The sequence below is a fragment of the Cynoglossus semilaevis genome, chromosome 9, assembly GCF_000523025.1.
Source record: "Cynoglossus semilaevis isolate Cse_v1.0 chromosome 9, Cse_v1.0, whole genome shotgun sequence".
NCBI classification, from domain to species: Eukaryota; Metazoa; Chordata; class Actinopteri; order Pleuronectiformes; family Cynoglossidae; genus Cynoglossus; species Cynoglossus semilaevis.
This window is the reverse complement of record NC_024315.1, coordinates 2,770,901-2,792,134: the sequence shown is the minus strand read 5'-3', so window position 1 is coordinate 2,792,134 and position 21,234 is coordinate 2,770,901. Positions and strand designations below refer to the sequence as shown.

Sequence of the window (21,234 nt, the reverse complement as noted above, 5' to 3'; positions counted from 1 at the left end):
ATTTCCCTCCACCAGACCCAAATAAAGAACTGGGTCCTACTTCCTGGCCTTATTATGTTTACTTTTCCAGTTTCCCAGGAGGTCAGGAGAGGATCCCACGTCATTGTTTTTGGAGTATGAGTGGTCGATTACTTTTTCAAACACGGCTCAGGCCCTGAGGAAGGACACAAAGGGCTATTCGTGTGCACAAACCGGTAACATTTTGGTTTCCTTTTTGAACATCTGTTGCTGAGACTACAATGTTAAGTGACATCCCACCTCACACTCACATCTGACGTCCTCAATACATTTGAATTTATGCATTTAACAGATATAACTAAAATGTATCAAAGCTTCTGAAAAAGGTTTGGAAAAGATAACGTCTGTCTTAGAACTTTTTGACTTGTTCGCATTAACGTCTGTCTTAGAACTTTTTGACTTTGTCGCATCATCTCCCCCTCTTTTTGCTTGGTTAACAGAAATAGAGTGGATAATTTAACTACTACAGGGAGGAGGCTGCTCCTCATTAACTCGTTAAGTTGCCTTACACTTAAAGCGTCGTGGGTTCAATTCCAGACTTGTTAGGTTACCTCTTTTGGTCAACGGGACCATAAAAATACTATGTGAGTACATGTCAAATACAGAGACATGCTTTATGGTTTTATTAATTTTTGGACAGTAAAGTCAGAAGACATGGGTCAGCGACTAACGCCTCAGGTCAGCGCTGGTCCACAGACACGTGATCGTGGCTCGATTCCTCTGTTTATCGGAGCAGCCGTATCCCTGCTCCACTCAACAATCTGCCCACACGACAGAGATAACCCTTTAGACTGATTACACTTCCCCATCTATTTGCGCACACACACTCTCACACACATGCACTTATTATTCCAAAACAGACGTCTGTCAGCCAGTCGTTCAACTGTGGAGAAAAAAAACTCAAAAACTTACAACCAAAAAGCAGCGTAAACAACGAAAGAAAACTCTGTACCTTGTACACATTGATGGGTATGTCAATGAAAATGTAGATGAGGTCACCGAGGGCCAGGCTCGCGATCAGCGCGTTGGGCCCGTTCCTCATGCACTTATGTCGGTATATGATCCTGAGCAGGGTGGCGTTGCCAACCAGGCCGACGGCAAACACGATGATGGAGATTGTAGTGTTGATGTATTTAAAGTAGCCGTTAATAGTCGTCCTCTGCATGCACATGGGGGGTGGCACTGGCCTTTTTACGACAGTCTCATTTCCAGAACCAGATCTTGCAGATTGCAATTTGGCCTCCGCAGGGTGCAGTTGGGTACCGGGCCTGGTGACTGGACTGATGGTGCTGTGCGTGTCCACAGACTGGAGGGTGGAGAGGACGAGGAAGCCCAGCTCTTTCTCGTGTGGAGCTCTGTTTTTCTGGCACATTCCTCTGGCTGCCATACAGACCATTAGCAGCAACATGTGTACAGCTGCGGTGCCCATTATGGAACACAGTCAGTCCTTTGATTTCACCGAGTGTAAAATGGTTCCACTCTATGGCTGCTGAGATGAGAAGAAAGGCAACGGTTAGAGGGTTTTACAACAAAACAGCCAAATCACAGGAGTTCGTCTCGACTTCACTGGAGTCTTAGCTGAATGTTTGATGTTAGTTATGAGCAGGTGTGACAGCCACGCTGCAAACTTCCAGCCGCCGTGATTGACTAATCAACTCGTTCGAGACTTCAAAAAGCTTTTGTAACGGCAGCACAGATGGAAGATGCCAAGACCGGTTAGAGAGAGGCTGAAACATCAGCAGAACTCAAAGTTCTTCTCTTGTTCTCTTAGTCCGTTACTGGGAAAAGGATTAGGTTCAATTCTCGTCTAAATTCTTAGGATTAGGTTCAATTCTCGTCTAAATTTTTTTGTTTTTCCCTCTTGAGACAACGTGTCCTGTCTGTTGGTCTGCAGATGATTGGATCTGTGATCCCTGACTGCTGCTCCTGCGCTCTGTCTCTAGTTTGACAAAGTTGGGGCTTGCAATAAAAAACAAACAACACTGCACTTCTGAATAGAAATGTTGTTCTTAGTAACTTAGTGATATTAATATTAGTAATATTAATATACCATCATTAACTTCTCTACAGTAAATATATAACTATAAATATCTTTCCCCTCACAGCCTCAGATAACCAGCAAACTTTCTGGTCAAAATCAAGTCTCAAAAAAAAAAAAAAAAAAAAACAACAGATAAAGTTTCAAGCTGTCAGATCGTCAGTGAAACACTTTTCATCATTCACGTCACTCTGGCGGCAGCTCCTATAGCCCAGAGTTCTTCCCGTTCAAAGTCCCAGCTGTCATCAAGTACACAAAGAACTATTTAGCAGCCAGCCCTTCAAGTAGCATCACAGTTTAGCGTCAGTGCGACACCGCTGGGATCGGTGGCAGCGCACAAACTGATCCATCCATTAATAATAAATTCATATGGTTTTCACCTACCGCTTTCTAAAACGTCTGCCTGGCCCCCTTGGAAACTGTCAGGCAAACTTTCGGCTGAAGCCCCCAGACATCTGTATCACATCACATGAGTAATTAACGCACTATCAAAGCCAAACCGTATCCCACTTGGTTTGAGCAAGGCACCCGTCTGCTCCGAGGTGCCTCCACATTATGGCTCAGAGTTTCCTGTTGAGAGTTTGCAGTACGTCTGAGTGTGTGTGTGTGTGTGTGTGTGTGGGGGGGGTGTATCAGTGCTTGTGTGTGTGTGTGTGTCAGAGCACCAGTGAGACACTTTGACTGGGTGGGATAGTAAATCTCCACCTCCCTTTGGTAACAGACTGGGCCCCCTTGGAAACATCACCCCCCCCCCCGCTCCCTCTCTCTCTCTCTCTCTCCTAGGCACCGCCTGCTGAGAGTCATCTCAAGGCACATACACACCTCTACACATACACACACACCCAGAGGGGCATTTGCCCCGACCATCGCACAACGTCCAACCATTACGGCCGTTCCCCTCAAAGGCCCTCGACCCCCAACTTGCAACCCCTCTCTGACTCACGTTATGATTTGTATACATTTCGTGCAATTGTTTCCTCACACGAATAGCAGCAGAGATGTGATTGGAGGAGGTGGAGGGAGGCACGAGGCCAGTCAGACTCCATGTTGTTATGATTGGTGTGCGTTGCTTTAGTGGAGAAAACTGAGACAGGAAGCAGGAGCTAACGCTCAGCTCGTCTTTTGCTTTTACAGACTAGCCCCAGAGTGGGTGGTCGATGTGCACACGTGCTAATCTTAGCCTGCCTCCTAGCACTGGAGATGCAGGGCTGCAATGCATAGTTGTGCATCAGCTATAAAAGGCGGAGTAGTAAAAAAATATATACAGGTCCCAAGACGAGTGTTTGGTTTATTTAAGTCAAATACAGCGGAAAATTCAGCTGAAGAGTTTTCCTCCGCACGCAAAACTCATCCAGAGAGAGAGAGAGAGAGAGAGAGAGAGAGAGAGAGAGATGGCTGTAGGCACAGGTCAATGTCAAGACACAGACAAGTGCTCGTAGCTCAGTGTCCATTATGGTTTCCAGCATATACCATTAATAATGATGTGCACTAAGAGCAGGAAGAGGCCGGTCAAACTGGCCATCATGTGTTTTTTTCCCACCCCCGTAAAGCTGACACAGCAGCTGCCTGAAGGGGAAAAACACTTAATCAAAAAAATATGTTCTATTCTTGGCACGTCTGGCAGCATTTAGTATTTATTTTTACGAATGGATAAAACGTTCTCACCAGATTATCTTCCAGATAAAATGTGACGTAATTATTCAGGTTGTTGGATATTGTTTTTTCTTGGACTAAAACTAAAAAAGAAAAAAAAAGCTAAAATAAAATAATGACATGTGATTAATCAAGATGTAAATGGTTTATATCTCTCACTAAAATAATAATTAAAAAAAAAAAGCTAAAATAAAATAATGGCATGTGATTAATCAAGTTGAAGATGTAAATGGTTTATATATCTCACTAAAATAATAATTGTACAGAATGCATGTTACGAGTGTTGTTTCCATATGGTGTTAACTCGTTTGTGAAATAACTTCTGTTTTTTTTTTCACAGCCAGAATCTGAGTCATTGGGTAATGCCAATATTTACAGCCATTTAAAATTAAAGGAATCATGTTTTCTTTAATTGTAGTCATGAATATAACATGAGTTCTGAATTAGTCATGGTCAGCAGTGGCAAATATATAATTTATTGGAACGTGATTTGCTGATGGCTTCCAATTTTCTTAACCCTATTTTTTTCCTTTCTTTCAAAATCCCTGGGTCGTTGGCAGCTTGGGTGACACATTAACTTTGGAGGGGGTTAGTGGAGCCGTTGTTAATAAACCCATTAATATATAAATGATGAAACCTTTACCTGCTCCCAGTTGCCTGGGCTTTCATGTTGTTGTTGTGTTGTTGTTTGGATGGTAATCAGGTATTAATGCCATTCTGTCTGAACTCAAAGATGGCAGCCTGCCTGCTAATTCATATGCTTGTTCTCTGATGGCATCTGTCGAAGTGTGCTCTCTGCATATTGGTACATACCCGGTGGGAAATTTCAATCCAGCCCCAGACTGAGTGGGAAGTGAGCAATTCCTTAACTGGGACAGTTGCGTAAAAACAGAGAGAACAGAGCGGGAAAGAATGAGGAAGTTTGAGGCCAGTTCTACTGTGACAGGCAGCGACAGAGAGAAGTGGGTTCAGAGTCACATGGGCTTCGTCTGAGGAATATGGTTCACGCAAACAGAAAAGTTACTTGCTGAGAGTGAGACGAATGTGACCCGTGGTGGCGGGGTGTTTGAGAGTCTTCTCATTGGTGCTCGTCTATGACATCATCTGCAGTCCATCAATATCACAGTGAAGGGTTTTAATTAGACAGAGACAAGTTTGTCATTTTAAAACCAGTGTTTTATTGTTGTTCAGTGGAGCTGTTTGGTTTGGTTTGTAAAATATCTTTACATCTGGTTCTCACTTGGCCAGAGAATTTGTAACATCACTTAACTCTTTCCTGTCGTTCTCTCCAGTCGTGGATCATCCTCACAGCAACGTTATAAATTATAAAAGTTCTATCACTCTTTGATTAAAAAAAAAAAACAGCTGCAGCTACTGATGACATAAAGAAAGAAAGAAAAAAAGTTTTCTTTTTAAAATTTGATTGCGAAATACTGTAATCTCTCATGCAAGACACGTCATGTACGTGACTGATCCTTTTTCTGAAGTTCATAACCTTGGAAAATATATATATAAATAAATATAATATACATAAATATAATTTGACAGAACATCACAGACACTTCAAATGGCCTGGATTGAACCCTGTAGTGGGCCGGGTTTGTCCCGCGGGCCGTGTGTTTGACAGTCACAGCTTTTGCTCTAAAGCTGTGAATGTGGCAGGGTAGGGGCGAGACATTGCCCCCCCCGCCCCCCTACCCCGAACCCTAACCTCTGGTCAATAAAACCAACAGCACGACATGTGGTGACTTTTGTCCTTGCAGATATAATTATAGATTATGTTACAGAAACACTACTCTTATCTGAGGGAGACGCCGCCAGGCTTTCACCGGAGGCTGATCATGGTTGGCTGTTTCCACTAGCTGAAAAAGAAAGCTCCGCCCACTCCTGTTCGTGCCTGATGAAAGTGAAACAAATAAACAAACAAACAAACAAACAAGCGAGGGAACATGCTGTCATTACTGATGACTGGAGAGTAACAACCAGTCTGGACACTCAGGCAGGAAGCAGCCGAGCACATCAACAGAATGTTGCTGAGTCTGAGCCGCGGCCATTTATGGCCTCTTCTATCAGCGTCAGTCGATAGGTCAGCGACCTTGTGCACATCGCCTGGCTGTCAACTCTCCCTCTGCTCTGTCTCCGAGAACTGCCTTCAGACAACACCTTACGATTCCCAAACCCGGCCACTTCCACAGGGTGACTCAGACTTACTGGCATCAGTGGAGCAGGGTGAAATCAGGGAGGAGTTCAGGCTGTGTGTGTGTGAAAGGAACGGTTGAACTTTCATCATTGTCCTCTTGTTGATGGACAAGATTACGCCTGAACTCGGAGAAGGACAGACATGAAAGTTGGCTCATATCGATTGACTGATAAAATTTTTTTAAATGTTGTGCAGTTATTCACTACTACCACATATACTGCGTTGATATGATATAAACATGTGAAAGATCTGTTTATCTTCAGCTTTAGTTGAATGTGGTGCATGTGTTTTTTTTATTTTCTCCAAACTTAGGAATTAGTGCTGATTAAATTTTTGTTGTTTGATGAAGTCGTCAAAGTGTTGATATGGAGGACGAGGGCTTCAACAACTGTCTGACACTGACAGTGTAACTGACACGATGCTGTATCTGACCTGATGTAAACACACATACATTAGCATCACACCCACTGTGAAAACACCAGAGTCTTAAAGTGGCCTCCGTCTAATACATCATCGGTTTTGCTCCTATGCTGAACATAAAGCTGTGACGTGACAGGCTAACTGATAGCGTTGTTACTTACAGCCGAGGCAAATTCCTGCTTGGCTCTTGTCAGACAGAACCTAAATGTGCTGATAAATGCGAGAGAGGCCATTGCACCGCAGCGCCGCCCTATCAGGAGGTCTGTGAGTGTGAGCTGGAAATAACTTTAACTCTTTGTCCGTCAGCCCGGCACGCAGGTAAATGAGAAATGGCTAATTAGCCAGAATAAAGTTAGCAGCGCTGCGTGGGTGTCTGTGTACGTTCCGGTAAGTTCCAGGCTACCTTATAAACACAGCTGTGACGGTGAGGTGAACGGAGTGAGAAAGATAACACTCTGGTTGAACCTCCAGATGTCGGTACACAAACACCTTCATCACAGAGACTCAACACAAAACAACATTTCAAATGCAGTCCATCATGTGGCTGTAGCCTACAATGAGGCGATGCATTTCATCCCCTGCGTCTGTTTGTGTGTGTGTGTGTGTGTGTTTGCCCTACTTCACTCCTCGCCAGCCCATCAGATCCTCGTGCCTGTTGATCTGCACTCCCCCTCCTCCCCCCTCCTCCTCTCTCCTCCCTTCTCTCCCTCCAGAACACTTAATCCCTGCACTGTTTTTCCTCGATCACTGAGCGTGTTGTCTGCAGTTCTGATGCAGGCTGTCTACTGTAGACTACTTTGTCAGACTTTAACCTCCTCAAATATTGAAGTAGATGTTTGTGATTTATTTCTAAAATGAAAGTGTGATTTTATTTCAAAGACGACGTCGGTAGAAGGGACCACATCGGAGTGGCAGGAAGTAGTCTTTAGTATAAATGATTTAAACACTTCTAAAGTTGGAGGTAATGGAACACAAGGAACAGCAACAACAACCATTGACTATTGTTGTTACTGTTTTTCACCGTGACACGGAGGTGGCAGATCCTGTTCTGGAAGGATCCGGCTCAAATTAAACTATGGTTTTTCCAGATTTAATGTTCGCTCTTATACACTGTTAAAAATAGGTTCCATCCATCCATTTATTTCCGGGTCGCAGGGGCAGCAGTCTCCACGACCGCCACCCAAATCACACTGCACCGTAACAACCCCCCTGAACCTTCCTGCCGGTGGAGTCCACTGGAAAGTACCAGGAGGTGAACCCTGGAGACTTTGGCTCTTGGGCCAAAGCGCCTAAAATAGGTATTAAAAATAAATTCAGTGTATAAACTGATATGGAATTTTTTTAATATTTGTTTCAGAACAATGCTTTTTTCAACAGATGCAACAAATACTCCGTATAGGCCTGACAATACGTCCATTGTCAGTGACAACAATGGACAGAATCAACAATGGTTTTCATTTTTAAAAAAAATCTTACTTGACTTTAACAGTCAGAGACAACCGTAGAACATCAAAACCAGGTGTTGTTGGTGACATGGTCGTCAGCCCTGATGTCTCACAGCAACCAGGTCACTGGTCCAGATGTGGACCAGGACAGATGGCCTCTCTCTGTGGAGTTGACATGGTCTCCACATGTGTGTGTGTGTGTGTGTGTTTTAGTTTTTCTAGCTTTCATCCAGAGTCCAAAAACATTTAGATTGGAGATTAGGTGGAAACTCTCGATTTTACCGTATGTGTGTGTGTTTGCGTGAGTGTGTGTGTGTGTGTGTGAGTGGGTGGGGAACGGGTGGTTGTTTGTTTGTGTCCCCGGAGGAAACAGTAGGAAATGGATCAGAAGGATTAGGACGATGGTTTGGTCTTTTCAACTTTACAGCTTTCAAAAATCATAGCTACATTTTGTCGAAGGTTGTTGTCGATTAGCATCGTGACCAACCTAATATCTAACATCTCTGTCAGTCACCAGGGGAGCAGCACACTATGAGAAAACGTGCCACACTATAGCCGTAGGATTATGGACTTGCTCAAGAGCACAAAAAAAACAAAGCTTTTGTCTTCATTCACTGCTAACAATAAGCCTCTAGTTAACATATTGCCGGTCTTCTCCGTTATCCCCCGCCCCCCGTGTTTAACCACAGGACCGCTTCAACAAATATCCATTCTCCATAATCCCACATTTTCCTACAAAACCCCAGTGAGATGAAAACACAGATCGTGCGCTCCAAACTCTTTGTCATCCTGTTGTCAAACAATGGTTTTATTGTTGCAAGCTGCGGTGGCTGCAGCTCCATGCAGAAGACGTAGCCTTCAGTGGTGGGGCCTTGTTTGTAGTCTGTGTTGATTAACGTACGGGAGTGATTTCCTGGCCTCACGTGGCCCCCTCACACTGTATGACCCTCTGTGTTTAGGTCCTCAGGCGCAGTGGGCAGCTACTCCCCCAGACCGCATCACTCTCTCCCTGTTGTGCCTATGAGAATCAGATAGAGAGACGCAGTGTCAAAGGTTAGAGGGGAGAAGGCTGACACCATCTGGTAATTATTGTCCCTGATGAGAGACTGAGTATGTGTTGAGCCATGAATGAAGATTTGTGGCTTCATTTATCTAAAAAATCGCTCCGTAGTCCTGTTCTATCGTGATCACGATCCACGTTTTCACACTAACATTGAAATATTACTCTTTAAATTCATATATATTTTCTCCACGTCCAACCCTTAAAAATGAACTGAAGGAAATCATTTCCCCTCTAATGTGTTCTAATGTATGGAGAGACCCAGTTAGTTGTGATAGCTGTGATTCATCGGATATGCGTCGCTAAGCCTCCAGCCACAAAACTGACCTCTGACCTCTGCAATTAAACCCTTATTCAGATTTCAGGGCCACAGCATATTAAGGGGCCCACCTGTGTGGACGATTAAAACCAGATTTTGGTGAAGCAACGGACGACACGGCCAGTTAATCTGTGTACTTTATTTTCTATTGCTTTTTTTGGAAGTGATATTATATAAGAAAATATTAGGACTTTCAAAATAAAAGTCTTATGTTTTCATTTTTAAAATGAAGTAGATAAAAAATTAGTACATCGGCAGAATGATGTATGTATCCAATAATACTAATAAAACTTAATACCAACATCAAGATGATGATGTTTGTTGTAGATTTAATATATAATAACACAGTATGGCCATCCATCCTTCCTTCTTTCAAGAATAACACAGTATGGCCATCCATCCTTCTTTCAAACGCTGGCACAGTTTTTTCTTTTTTCTTTTTTTAACATATCTCTCATGCAATCAAACTGCATCAGAGCAGCGACCACCGAACCCTGTTTCCTGTGCTCGATGATCACAGCCTAGGAAGCGGCCACTGCCAGACATGGCAGGGCTGGGCTACCGGGCAGCCCAGGGTATGTTTGGAGATACGGACCATTTACAGCAGACCCTGGTGTTTCGTAATCCTGCAGTCGTTTGTTACGTGAGCTCCTCTCAGAGGTTTGTTGAAAACACTGATGACGTCCAGGCTCTGACAAACGTACACAAGTCCAACGGATGATTTATCACACCTGAACGGGGCTTGTTTATATTTATTCAGTGGTGTAAACGTTCAATGCAGACCGATCCCACATCAATACCCAGACCAAGACCAAGACCCATCGTATCTATCCAAAAGTCTGACTTATTTTCTTTCAAGTTCTAACTGACTGTGTCCATCAGGCTCTGAGGTTACACATGATTGGCTGACAAATCTCTAATATGTGAGAACCGCGTACAAGCCCGCAGAAACCTTTGAGTAACCATCATTACACTGGTTATCACCGCCATCGTCATCGTCATCGTCGCTTCCTGTGCGTGTTTACACTGAGTGTTCTTCCAGAGGACGGGGCTGCTGTGTGTGGAACTCTGATTATCAGAAATGGTGAAGAAACTCTGGTTCTGGTCGAGGCCAGAAAAAACACGCAGTGAAACAGACCATTAATCTGCTGATATTTTCACAACGTTCTCCCAACGTTAAACTGTTCTCCCAAAATACTGCGGAACACCGAGGTGACTAACAGATGAACATTTAGAGGAACTCACTTACTGTTTACAAGCTCACAGCATGTAGTTCCCTTCCCTCCCCTGCAGGAGATGCTATTAGTGAAATTAAAAGAAAGTGTTTTTGTTTTGGTTTGGACGCTGGCCATTAATCACTTCCAGGGACTGAAAGGGATAAGAGTAAAAAGTGCTGGGTCGTGGCCCATCTTTGTACAGACAGAGCTCTTTTTATTCTCAAATCTAAATATAGTTACACGTACAGAACCAGGAAGCAGTCAACCTTTCACTCCCCCGGTCCATGGTCTTCCTGCCTGTTTGTTTCCTGAACACCTGGAGACCGGTACCAGCCGTGGGACTGTTTCTTCTCATCAACACTTCACTGTTCGTCTTCTGTGAATTCCGGTGACCTCCTCGCAGGAACAACAGTACGGATTTTATCAACTCGTGTCACTGAGGGACGTTTTGTCCAGACGTCACAACTGTAAAACTCTGCCTGCGTCTCCTGGTTCTCCTCCTTCACTATCAGTCAATCAGAGGAAATGAGGCTCTTTTAGAGTGAGTGTAGCAGACGTGGTGGAACGACTGGTCATGTGACTGTAGAATAACCTTCATGACACAGCAGATGTTGGCCCCGATCAGGTTACCAAGGGCTGATTCACTCCTCTGTCCTCACATTGGAGACGCTGTTCCAAAAGTCTGCGTGGTTAGCTGCTGCCTCATCTCCAGCCCAGTGGAGACACGTCTGTGCTCTTCAGTTCATCTCCATGACTCAGTTGGACTCAACCTCCGCTTGTCTCATTTCATAAGAGTGTAATAGGTGACAACATGATGAATCATGTGGCGTTTTAGGGTTTGCTTTCCAAATGATTTAAACTGGTTTAAAACAGAGGTTAAAACGAAACGTAGTCCATTGAAATTTGTATAAAACAAACAAAAAAAAGTGCTTTGGAATAAAGTTTATATAAAATATCAACAGAAACAAATAAAGTTTATATAAAATATCAACAGAAAATAGACGATAACGATAACAGAGACATTATCGTAACATTGTACAATGTATCAACAGAAACGAGATTTTAAAAAATAAAAAATTCTGCATAGTTAACACAGCCAGCTGTACAGAAAGTGAGCAGAGCTTTGACTCCAATAACATTTTTAATTTTACAGAAAGTGAGCAGAGCTTTGACTCCTATAACACATTTTTAATTGAAATCACTGTCCACTGCTCTCTGGTAAATAAAAAACGGTCACTTTAACTGTAAATAAGACAATCGACACTGGTACCAAGAAACATGTAATATTCATTTAGTCGTTGTCTTTTCCTTCCTTTTCCAGTGATGAGTCTGAGGGTGTACAGTGGTTATGGGTCAGAACCTTCATCCCCATTGGTTGTTTTGTATTGAGTTTGATGAAAAGTTCCAATGACTGTATTAGTTCCAAATAAATGTTGTTCATAATCTAGTCGATGCTCCTCACATCTCTCATGTTACACAGCCCTAGCCTTTAAAATCGTATTAACTCTTTTCTCGCTGAACTCGCTGCGTAGAAAAATCCATACACAGTCTCCAGCCAACCGACACTAAAAAAAAAAAATGTAAACCACCGAAAGGCGCTGTGGATCAATACAACAGAGGGTCACTTCTCCTCGCTAACACTGCCTCACATTACAACATCAGGAGCCCGGTGTATTTATGGTGAAACTGGATAAAATGGGTGAAGGTGCTCCGAGGCCAGGAGGCACGGAGATCAGTGGAGCAGCAGGAGTGGCTTCCTGTGGTTAGAGCTCCTCCGAGGAGAGTGGCTTACATGTTTAGAAGTCTTGGATCACAGTGCAGCCTCCAGCTACACCCCCCCCCACACCCCCCACTCCCCCCCCACCCGCCTCCGTCTGCTGTCGTAGCCACAGCACCGAGCTAATGACCGCGGCCTGTTGGCTCTGCTGATCAATGTGTCTGACCTGAGGAGGCGCTGGGAGCAGCAGCCGTGGCAGGAGGTCCAGACTTCTCCACATCCACGTTCCACGAGTGTCTCTAACAAGAGATAGAATTTGGTGAAATTAATAACAGAGCTTGTTTGGTTTTTTTTTTTTTTTTTTTTTTGGTTTCGTCCTGTCAGATTATAAAGATCAGAGGTGTTAAACTCATTCTGGTTCATTCAGCCCGACAATCATAAGATAATTACCTATAGATAACAATAGGTCATTGTTTTCCCCATTTGTTTTCATGCAAAGAAGTACATTAGATAAATCTTGATTACATGTCATCCCAATTTGTCATACAGCTAATCTTATGTAAGCACTGTCTGAAGTTGGTTTCAAATTAAAACTCTCGTGTAAAATTTTTTTTTTACACACGAGAACAACGTTGATCTTTTCGTTTTTGTGTTTGACTCTCATGTATCAAGTCCTTCTATTTAAAGCCCTGTGTCATGTGACGACGTCCTTTATGAAACACAAACAGAGCAAACATGACATGAACTTTGGAATGTTATGACTGCACGGCCACCTACTGGAGGCCTCGTCAGCCAAAGTTCACGTTTGCTGCTTTGTGAATATAAACACTAACACTTCATTATTATGGCTGTGATAATGTGACGTCCAGAGAACAAAAACGTTTTTATTTTCCACTTTGACTATGAGAAAGAGAACACATGCAGTCCCATGAAACACATGGTAGAAGAACCCCCCCCCCAACTCCCCTGTGACCTGTCAGAGTGGGGGTCCTCAAGGGAGTCACATGGGTCAAGCATGGGATGATTTCATTCCACTAGGAAAACACAATGTGTCTGTGTGGGTATTTTTACATGCACGTGTGTGTGGACGTTTGGACATTTGTCTGTCTGCTTGGACATTCTTCTTCTCCTCTCTGACCTGGATCAGTGTCACTGACTCTCTGAACCTTAGCATGAGCTATTTCTGTATTCTGTTGTGTTTGTGCTGATCCAGACACAGTCACTGATTCAAAGCTGTCCTGTTTTTAAAGGCATTTTGATTTTCAGGATAGTTTTGAAAAAAAGTCATCATACACTTTTATTCCGTTTATTTTCTTCGAATCTGGCACAATGTAAACACTGGGTTGTATCCATGCATCCATCCATGCATCCATCCATCCATCCATCCCCATCCACCCATCCATCCATCCATCCATCCATCCAAGCCATTTTGGGGACTTTTCTGTCTTTTTTTTCTTTAAAAATTCATACGATAGAACGTCTGTTTCTCTACTGTTAATTCAAATTCAAATCCAAAGCTATCATTTAAAAAAAAAAACTGGTCAGAATTTGACTCAGAAATCTCCCGTTATAAACGGATCGTAAACCATTCCCCATCTTAGGGGCAAACTATAAACAGAGATGAGAGAATGTCGTAAATAATTAGACTGTGGAGACCCAGACTCCTTCAGCTGAACACTGAGTAATTGTCTCAGCAGCAGACAGTGAGTGCCTACACTATTATAAATCCCTGTCAACAACAGTTTGCTAAATTACATAATGGATTGGAGTCTGTTTTTCATTATGGTGTAATTTCAGTCGAGGCGTATCGAGTGGAAAAATAATTCTAATATTTATTTTTCCTCAGCCTGAAGTGTCCACGTCGAATATCTTCTCTATTTGTTTTGAGAGAGAGGAAAAAAAATACTAATGCTTTTGTGATTGCTCCTCCAGCAGATAATTGCAAACATGTGGCAGCATCAATGGCAGCCTCTGCCCTCCATGTGGTAGCACTTGACTGGAAATGGCTGGCAGGGTGAAGCTGTTGGTGGGCATGGCATTAATAAGACAGAGGTTGGTGGAAGAGGAAAAGGATTAAGAATAAAAACCTTAAAGTGCTTTTTTTTTATTGACTTTATTTACATGATCTGACACAGACGTGACTTCAGAACCAGAGCTGCGTAAGCTTTTTGTCTTTGTCTTTTTTAGACTGTGAACAGAGCAGTTATTTATTTACCCCCGGCCTCATTTATGTGACGGTCCATTCATCAGCGCTTATTTTTATATTGACCACGCGTTTATTTGTCTCCAACTGTTGAACAAAAGCTGCAGGTGGATTTGAATCACTACCAAAACATCTGTTTTTTGTTTTTTTTACTATCAAAGATTTACTGAAATTTTCATCCAAAATCTGGCGTTTTCTTGATGAGGAATTTCGTGGCCAGAGCGACACTGTGGCGTGATGCCGCCCAAACAGAAGGTTCTGGGTTCCATTCAAACTGACTTCCAAAATTTTAGTGCCGAGGAGGGCATTGTTTCCCATGTTTCCCAAAGGCTGGGTCGTGACCCTCCGGGGGGCCGGTAGAGGTTTTTTTTCCCAGGAGTTCACAGTCATTGCAACAATTAATTGTTAATTAATTATTAAACAATAAAATATCCTCATTAATGTTCAATAATGGTCACGTACAACTTTATTTTGTGAGTTTTAGAATAATGTCTATTGACTTTGGTCGGCAAAGGTTTGTGACTTTTAAAATACGGGTCCCCAGAAAGAAAAAAAAAGTTTGGGAAACACTGGTCTAAGGTATGCTGCTCACACAGAGATAAACACAACCAAAGCATGAAGTCTCAATAAAGGGAGAGGGGAGGAGGGGGAGGAGGAGGGGGAGGCAGAGTCAAGATGGTTATCACTGTATCTGTGAGCCTGAGCCTTTGTTGCATCCAGGGGTTAGAAAGAAAAGTGACCGTAGCAGCAGGAGGAATTAAAGTACGTCAGGGCAAATCGTCCCATCTGAAAGTAATATTCTGCCTCTAACCTTCCTTTGAGTGGAGGAGGAGAGGACTGGGGGGGCGGTGGGGGGGGGTGATGTTTGCATCATGTGGCAGCTGAACACGCGTGTGTTTGTGCTCCTCTTCAAACAACAACTGAGCCACAGTCCATTAGCTGCTGGATCCACATCATCAAAGACCAGCAGTAACTGGACCTGATTACATACAGTAATGGACCAGGCTCCATCTACATGCATCAGTCTCAGGTATTTGTTATTGGAGTCCTGGCTCTGATGTCCCTCGTCGGGGGAGGGGGGGGGGCAGGGGGGAGAACAGCTGATGTTCATAGCGTTATTAGGAGGAGACGCGCCACGTCTCTGAGGAGTTTCCTCCACTGGTCTCTGTGCTGTGGTGTATATTTAGACTCATTTATTTCGTCCAGTTCACCAACAGGACATCTATGCAGTTTTCGTCTCCATATACAGGAGGTCCTCGTTTTACCACGTCCTCGACCTCGAGCTACGGCGCTTTGTGGTTAAGATATTCCTGTTCCATTTATTTCCATGTACGGCGTTAAAACTTGCCAACTAGTTTCCAAAGGGAACTAGTTCTGATGAGTTAGTCGAGTAACCCCTGCATTGTCTAAACCAGGGATTCTTAACCACTGGGTCGGGGACCAGGACCGGGCCATGGATCATTGGTTTGCACAGAAAGAATGATTTTTTTATATTGGCATTTTATTTTGAATATAATAGATGCTAGAAAATGGATCATTTATAATAATACTTATATTAAGATCATTAATGAAGCTGTTAAATGTGTGAGGCTTGTGACCGTCCCTAACACACACACCCCCGCTGGTGGTCCGTGGATTGTCTTGCGTAAAACACTCATTTCGTTGACCACTGGTCTAAACCGTGATTCTTCCCTGCTGGACCTTGCACCTGAGCTGCAGATATGTTGTATTACAGCTGATGAATGAGCCAAGCAGTGACTTAGAGCAGAAGAACATGAGGCTCAGAGAGCAGCTCGAGATGTTCGTGAGAAATATCTAACCTTTCTCCAGAGTTCAGTGGGCTTTGGCTTCATGCCTGGAACCATCAGGCTCTGAATGATGTTTTCTGTTTTCTGATTTCTACAGTATTGCAGTTCCAGTTTCTACAAACAGGGATTCAAGTAATAATACAATTAGATCAGATTAAACAACCAAGAGTTTGATCTGTTAACACATAATGTAGGGTTAAACTGTCAACTCTCTAAGGCAAAGTTAAAATTAGAATAAATTGGCAAAAAATTGTATAATGACTTAAAGTGATGTTATTACACCTGGAAATCTGATTTATTAAGTGTTACAAATTAGTTGATATTTTTATTAAGAACACTTTCTATAACTGATCTTGTCTTTACAACCCTCAGAAAACCCCGACAATAATCTTTATTCTATATCTGTGTATGATATTTTTATGAACTATTCTATTCGTGACAGATCGGAATTCAAACACAAATCATTTTAATAAAACTCTTTGTAGAAAGTTTAATATTGTTGCTAAGCGCTGTGTTGTTTGATAGTTTGGCCACCAGATGTCAGAGTTGTTCGATTTTTCAAAACGTCCGACAGCGTGTCACATAAGCATTGATCTAGAAATGAAGTCTAAAAACTTGTTGTAACTTTAATACTCGATGTAATTAATTAAAGTCTTACATTTATAATTTATTCCCACTCGTTTAGGATATTTTTGATGTTAATTGTTCTTTTTTTTTTTACTAAATCTACTTTATTTGACCGTAATTCCTTTTTTTATTTTTGCTTTATCTTTGAATATGTTGATGTTGTTTTTATAATATAATGTTTGTCATAAAAATATATATATCATGTAACATAATGTAATGCATGTTTTAAAAGATTACAATCCAAAAGTATTTACATTGGCAAGGAGAACATTTACATAACTTTAATCTCCTTCACAGTTACGTTGCCATATAATTTGTTTATATAATAATAACAATAATAATAATAATAACAATAATAATAATAGTTATTATTATTATTATTCTACGCTGTAATATAATATAATAAAATAATATTTTCTTTGTTGAAAAACAGATTTTTTTTCTTAAATCAACAACACTTTTTTTGTAGGGATTCTCTATTGTTTTTAATACATGTTTAATATTGGTTATTTTTTTCCTACATTTTGTAGAAATAATTTGATTTCCAGTGCCTGAAACGCAGTAATAATAAAGAAGTTCCTAAGCCATTCTTTAGGAATTAAATCTGTTTAAATGACAGTTTTAAATAAATCAAATGTAGATAAATAGTTTAAAAATGCTACATCGGGCATTAAACTCCTACATTAAAGGGAGAGGCCGAGAAACAGTCCACCTTTAACACTTCATTTTTCTTTTGCACAGTCAGAACAAAAGCAGAGCATCAGCTCCAGTCGAACACCGACCCCGCCCGCTGTCTGGCTCCTCCACTTTCTCTTCCCTCTCAATTTCTCTCACTGTGAATCCCTCCATCTCTCCAATTCAAGTCAGACAGATGCCTCTCCGGAACTTCAGAGATGTGTAGTGGAAGTGATGAAAGCCACAAGCTGGGTCCCACTGCAAGACCCCGGCTCTTCGTCTGCCAGCGCAAACTCCCTCATTTAGAAGCACATCCTGGAACCGGGGCTGCTTTTTAATTAAAGCCTTGGTGAATTGGGCGAGACCCAGCAGAGGTTGCGAGGGAAACTTTAAAGTTGCACTTGACAGGTATATTTAAGTTCACCAAGTTTGACCAGATGGAACATGTATATTGTATAAGTCTTTGAATATTGTGGTGGTGGTGTGGGGGGAAATATATATCAAACAAGCAAAAAGAATAAGAAAAAGTCAGGGGGAAAAGGGAAGAGTGAAAGGGTGGGTGCAAGACGAGGCTGCGTGGGTGAGGAGGGGGGGTGTATATATATAGGGAGCCCTGAGCTACTGGCATGGAGCAAGAGCAAAGTCTTATGGGTGAATGTTAGATGTTACAGCAATGAGGAACTTTGGAATTGATTCAGTAAGAGTAGCGTTTTTTTCTTCTTCCTGGCGTCAGATAAAATAAGGCATTTGAAAGACATAATTGTAAATATTAATCCATAAGTCTAATTATGCAGTGAAAGAGTGAAAAATGTATCATGAGTTGAGTCTCAGGGTGAAGACGGGCCTAATACTGTATGTCTTTTTATGATTCATTTATCCGTCGTCGCTAATCACCAGCACAGCATCAGACAAACAAACACGGCAGAGTCGACTGATCAACACATATCCCAGCATGCAGCAGCTCTGCTCCTGCACAAAGTCAAGTCAACAACAAACATTAAGACTTGCCGTGAAAAACACATTCCACAATTCTACAGTTTCTTTTTATCCAAAAAAAGTTCTGAAAAGTGTCACAGACTCTCAGCACAAACTGTTTGTTTGACTCATGCAGTTTTTTCTAAACCTAATAAAACACAATGACATGCTAGTTTAAATTTACTTTTTTTTTGACTCATGCAGTTTTTTCTAAACCTATTAACACACAGTATTTTACACTGCAAAAATCCCATGGTGCACCACCAAACCAAACAGTCACAAAAACATATGTAATAAAACACAATGACATGCTAGTTTAAATTTACTCACACTTAATTACTCAGTGTGAAACCTGGGCCTGTTTAGTTGAACACAACACTGATTTACTTAAAGGAGAAGAATGACACAGAGGTCGAGCACTGCCCCCTGCCACCTAGTGGACGTGTATTTAATTGTTCTGACGTCAGTGTGGCACAGATGAACGGATTAACTTATTTGCAGTTAATATGAGTTTTCATACTATTTTCCACCGTACGCCTGATGATCTCTCACGGCCCACTAGTGTGCCACGGTGCAGGAGTTGGGTATCACTTGTCTAATCAAATCCCTGGACTCCCTGGTCTTTTCATTTAGACCTAAACACCTCACTGTACTTCAGTGGTTAACATCAGGAGATTCAATACTTTATAGTTTCCATTCAAGTGAATTAAAACACCTAAAGTCTGCTGTCACTTCAGTGTTGCTAAACCATGACACAGGCAGAAGATGAAAAGATAAAACGGGTCAAAGGGAGACCAGACGGACTCGACGTCAAATGTTTAGTGACTAAAAACTAGAGACTTGAATGTCCTGTAGAAAAAAAAGAAAGGGTGAAGGAAAGTAAGACATTAACATAGAAGAAGAAGAAGGAAAGAAAGAAACTCGAGTTAAAAGCTTTGTCCATGCTCCCTCTAGTGAATCGTTTTTGAAATGACAAGTAAACATTTGATCATTAAGGTTTAGAATCTGAGGTGAATATTCTGTATGGTTAAATAAATAAGAAATAGCTGAACTTTATTGTATTTTATGTTTTCATGTCAACACCTGAAATAGCGAATTATTTTATTTGGGTTTTTTTTATGTTGGTCAATTTGACTTTTCCCTGAAATAGCGAATTATTTTATTTGGGCTTTTTCTATGTTTGACTTTTGATTGAACTAAATATTTTCTGTTTTTTAACCAGTATTGTGTACAATAACACATTCAAGTTCTCACTGTATTTTGTCTGTGAATGTTCAAGTCAGATATTGGAGATATTTAGTTAATTACATTCAATTTCTCCAATATTTGACTTCATTAAACATTAATTTATATTGTATTTGTGACATTACATATCAAATTTACAATGCATTCACGTGAATCTCAGGCCTTTGCCTTCATTCTGTTAATATTATGAGCCCCACTGGCCACAGGGCACATGATTCCCACAGACTGTGTCTTGACTCCGTGCCTTCATTCTGTTAATATTATGAGCACCACTGGTGTCTTGACTCTTCAGTTAAGCACCATCTGTTGCACTGATAGAACTTCAGTCAGCAGTTAGGCTTTAAAAGCACCGGGCAGTTCTCTTTTGCTTCTGTGAATTAATAATCAAAGTAAAAAAAAAAAAAAAAGGCAAAAAAAGGGAAACCTTAAAAAAAAAAAAAATCAATGCACCCATCAACAAGACTGGGTGTTTTGTATGTGTCTTCCCTCACCTGTACGGATACGAGAAGGTGAGGCGTGAGCCGTGTTGGGTCTGCTCGTCCGTCTACGTCCATACATGCATCAGCAGCTCCGTGGCAGCAAATAACATTTGCTTTAAGCGGAGCTGTCAGGCCGTACGTCTAAATCAGCAGAACCTGCGCGGAGATGGAGCACTCTTTTGGGTTTGCTCCTTCTAAGCGGCAGTTGTCTCCTCCAATCACTTTGCTCGTGCCTGCATTATTGATACTGCAGGGGGGCCTGAAGGGCCCGGCCGGACTCAGAGTGTGTGGTGAACACACTCTCAATGTTCTCCCACGTGTCTGGATCTTGTGGGAGATTTATGATAAGTTAGGACGAAACCAAAAGTATTTCTGAAGCTGAAGCCTTGAGCTGGCCTGATACTGCAGGTATGCAAGGCCTCGCCTTTGACTACTACGTATAGGAAGTAATACGAGGGTAAAGGTGTAGGACACGTTAACAGATGTGGGTTTGAATTTTGGGGGTTTATGATAAAGGAATGGATATAAACCTCCACTTTACAAGAGCAAATATCCGACTTTGAGCAAATAAATACATTTTATAGAATGAATGAGGTGTTTGAAAAAATGTGCAGTTAAAAAAACAGACCAGTTTTTTTTCCATTACCATCAACAATTCATGGTGACCACAGGGGCGTGACTGTGGAGTTTGTGTGTAAATATTTCAAATTGTAAGGCAATATTCATTCATAGATGTCATAAAGGAATTAGAAGTGTTGTTTACCTTGATGTGTTTTGATTTATGCTGCAGGCCCTGAGGTCATACCTGTGAATTAGAGAGCATCAATAAGGAAAACCCATCTCCCCTATCCCAAAAGTGATAATTACCAACATCATTATTGATCCGACTATCGATGCATTGCTAATTGTTTGGTGCAGTTATTTATTTCACTCCATCTCAGACCGGGCGAATACACTGACCTTGTGTGGGAGGAAGTGGAAGAGCAGCTCAGGAGAGGAAAAAACACTCATTAAGATTCCTGTTAAAACCTGAAATCAGCAAGGACTGGACTGATTTCCATCAAAGGCAGAAAGGTTGATGATGACATGTTGATGAGGATGAAGAGTACCCACACACACACACACACACAGAATG

At 41.8% G+C, this 21,234-nt stretch overlaps 1 protein-coding gene across 2 annotated transcripts in view; it reads right to left on the bottom strand.

The window, feature by feature from the left end:
* ednraa (endothelin receptor type Aa) overlaps positions 1-2,630 on the bottom strand; it is a 10,240-nt gene extending 7,610 nt beyond the window's left edge. The window contains exons 1-2 of one of the 2 annotated variants that reach the window (XM_008316441.3): positions 2,441-2,630; positions 971-1,507 (exon numbers count right to left, since the gene is read on the bottom strand). In XM_008316441.3, coding sequence (XP_008314663.1) covers positions 971-1,447 — 477 coding nt within the window. In that variant the 5' untranslated portion in view covers positions 1,448-1,507; positions 2,441-2,630. The remainder of the gene's footprint in view (positions 1-970; positions 1,508-2,440) is intronic. The other variant, XM_017035382.2, reaches the window with a different exon arrangement.
* Positions 2,631-21,234: the final 18,604 nt, after the last annotated feature.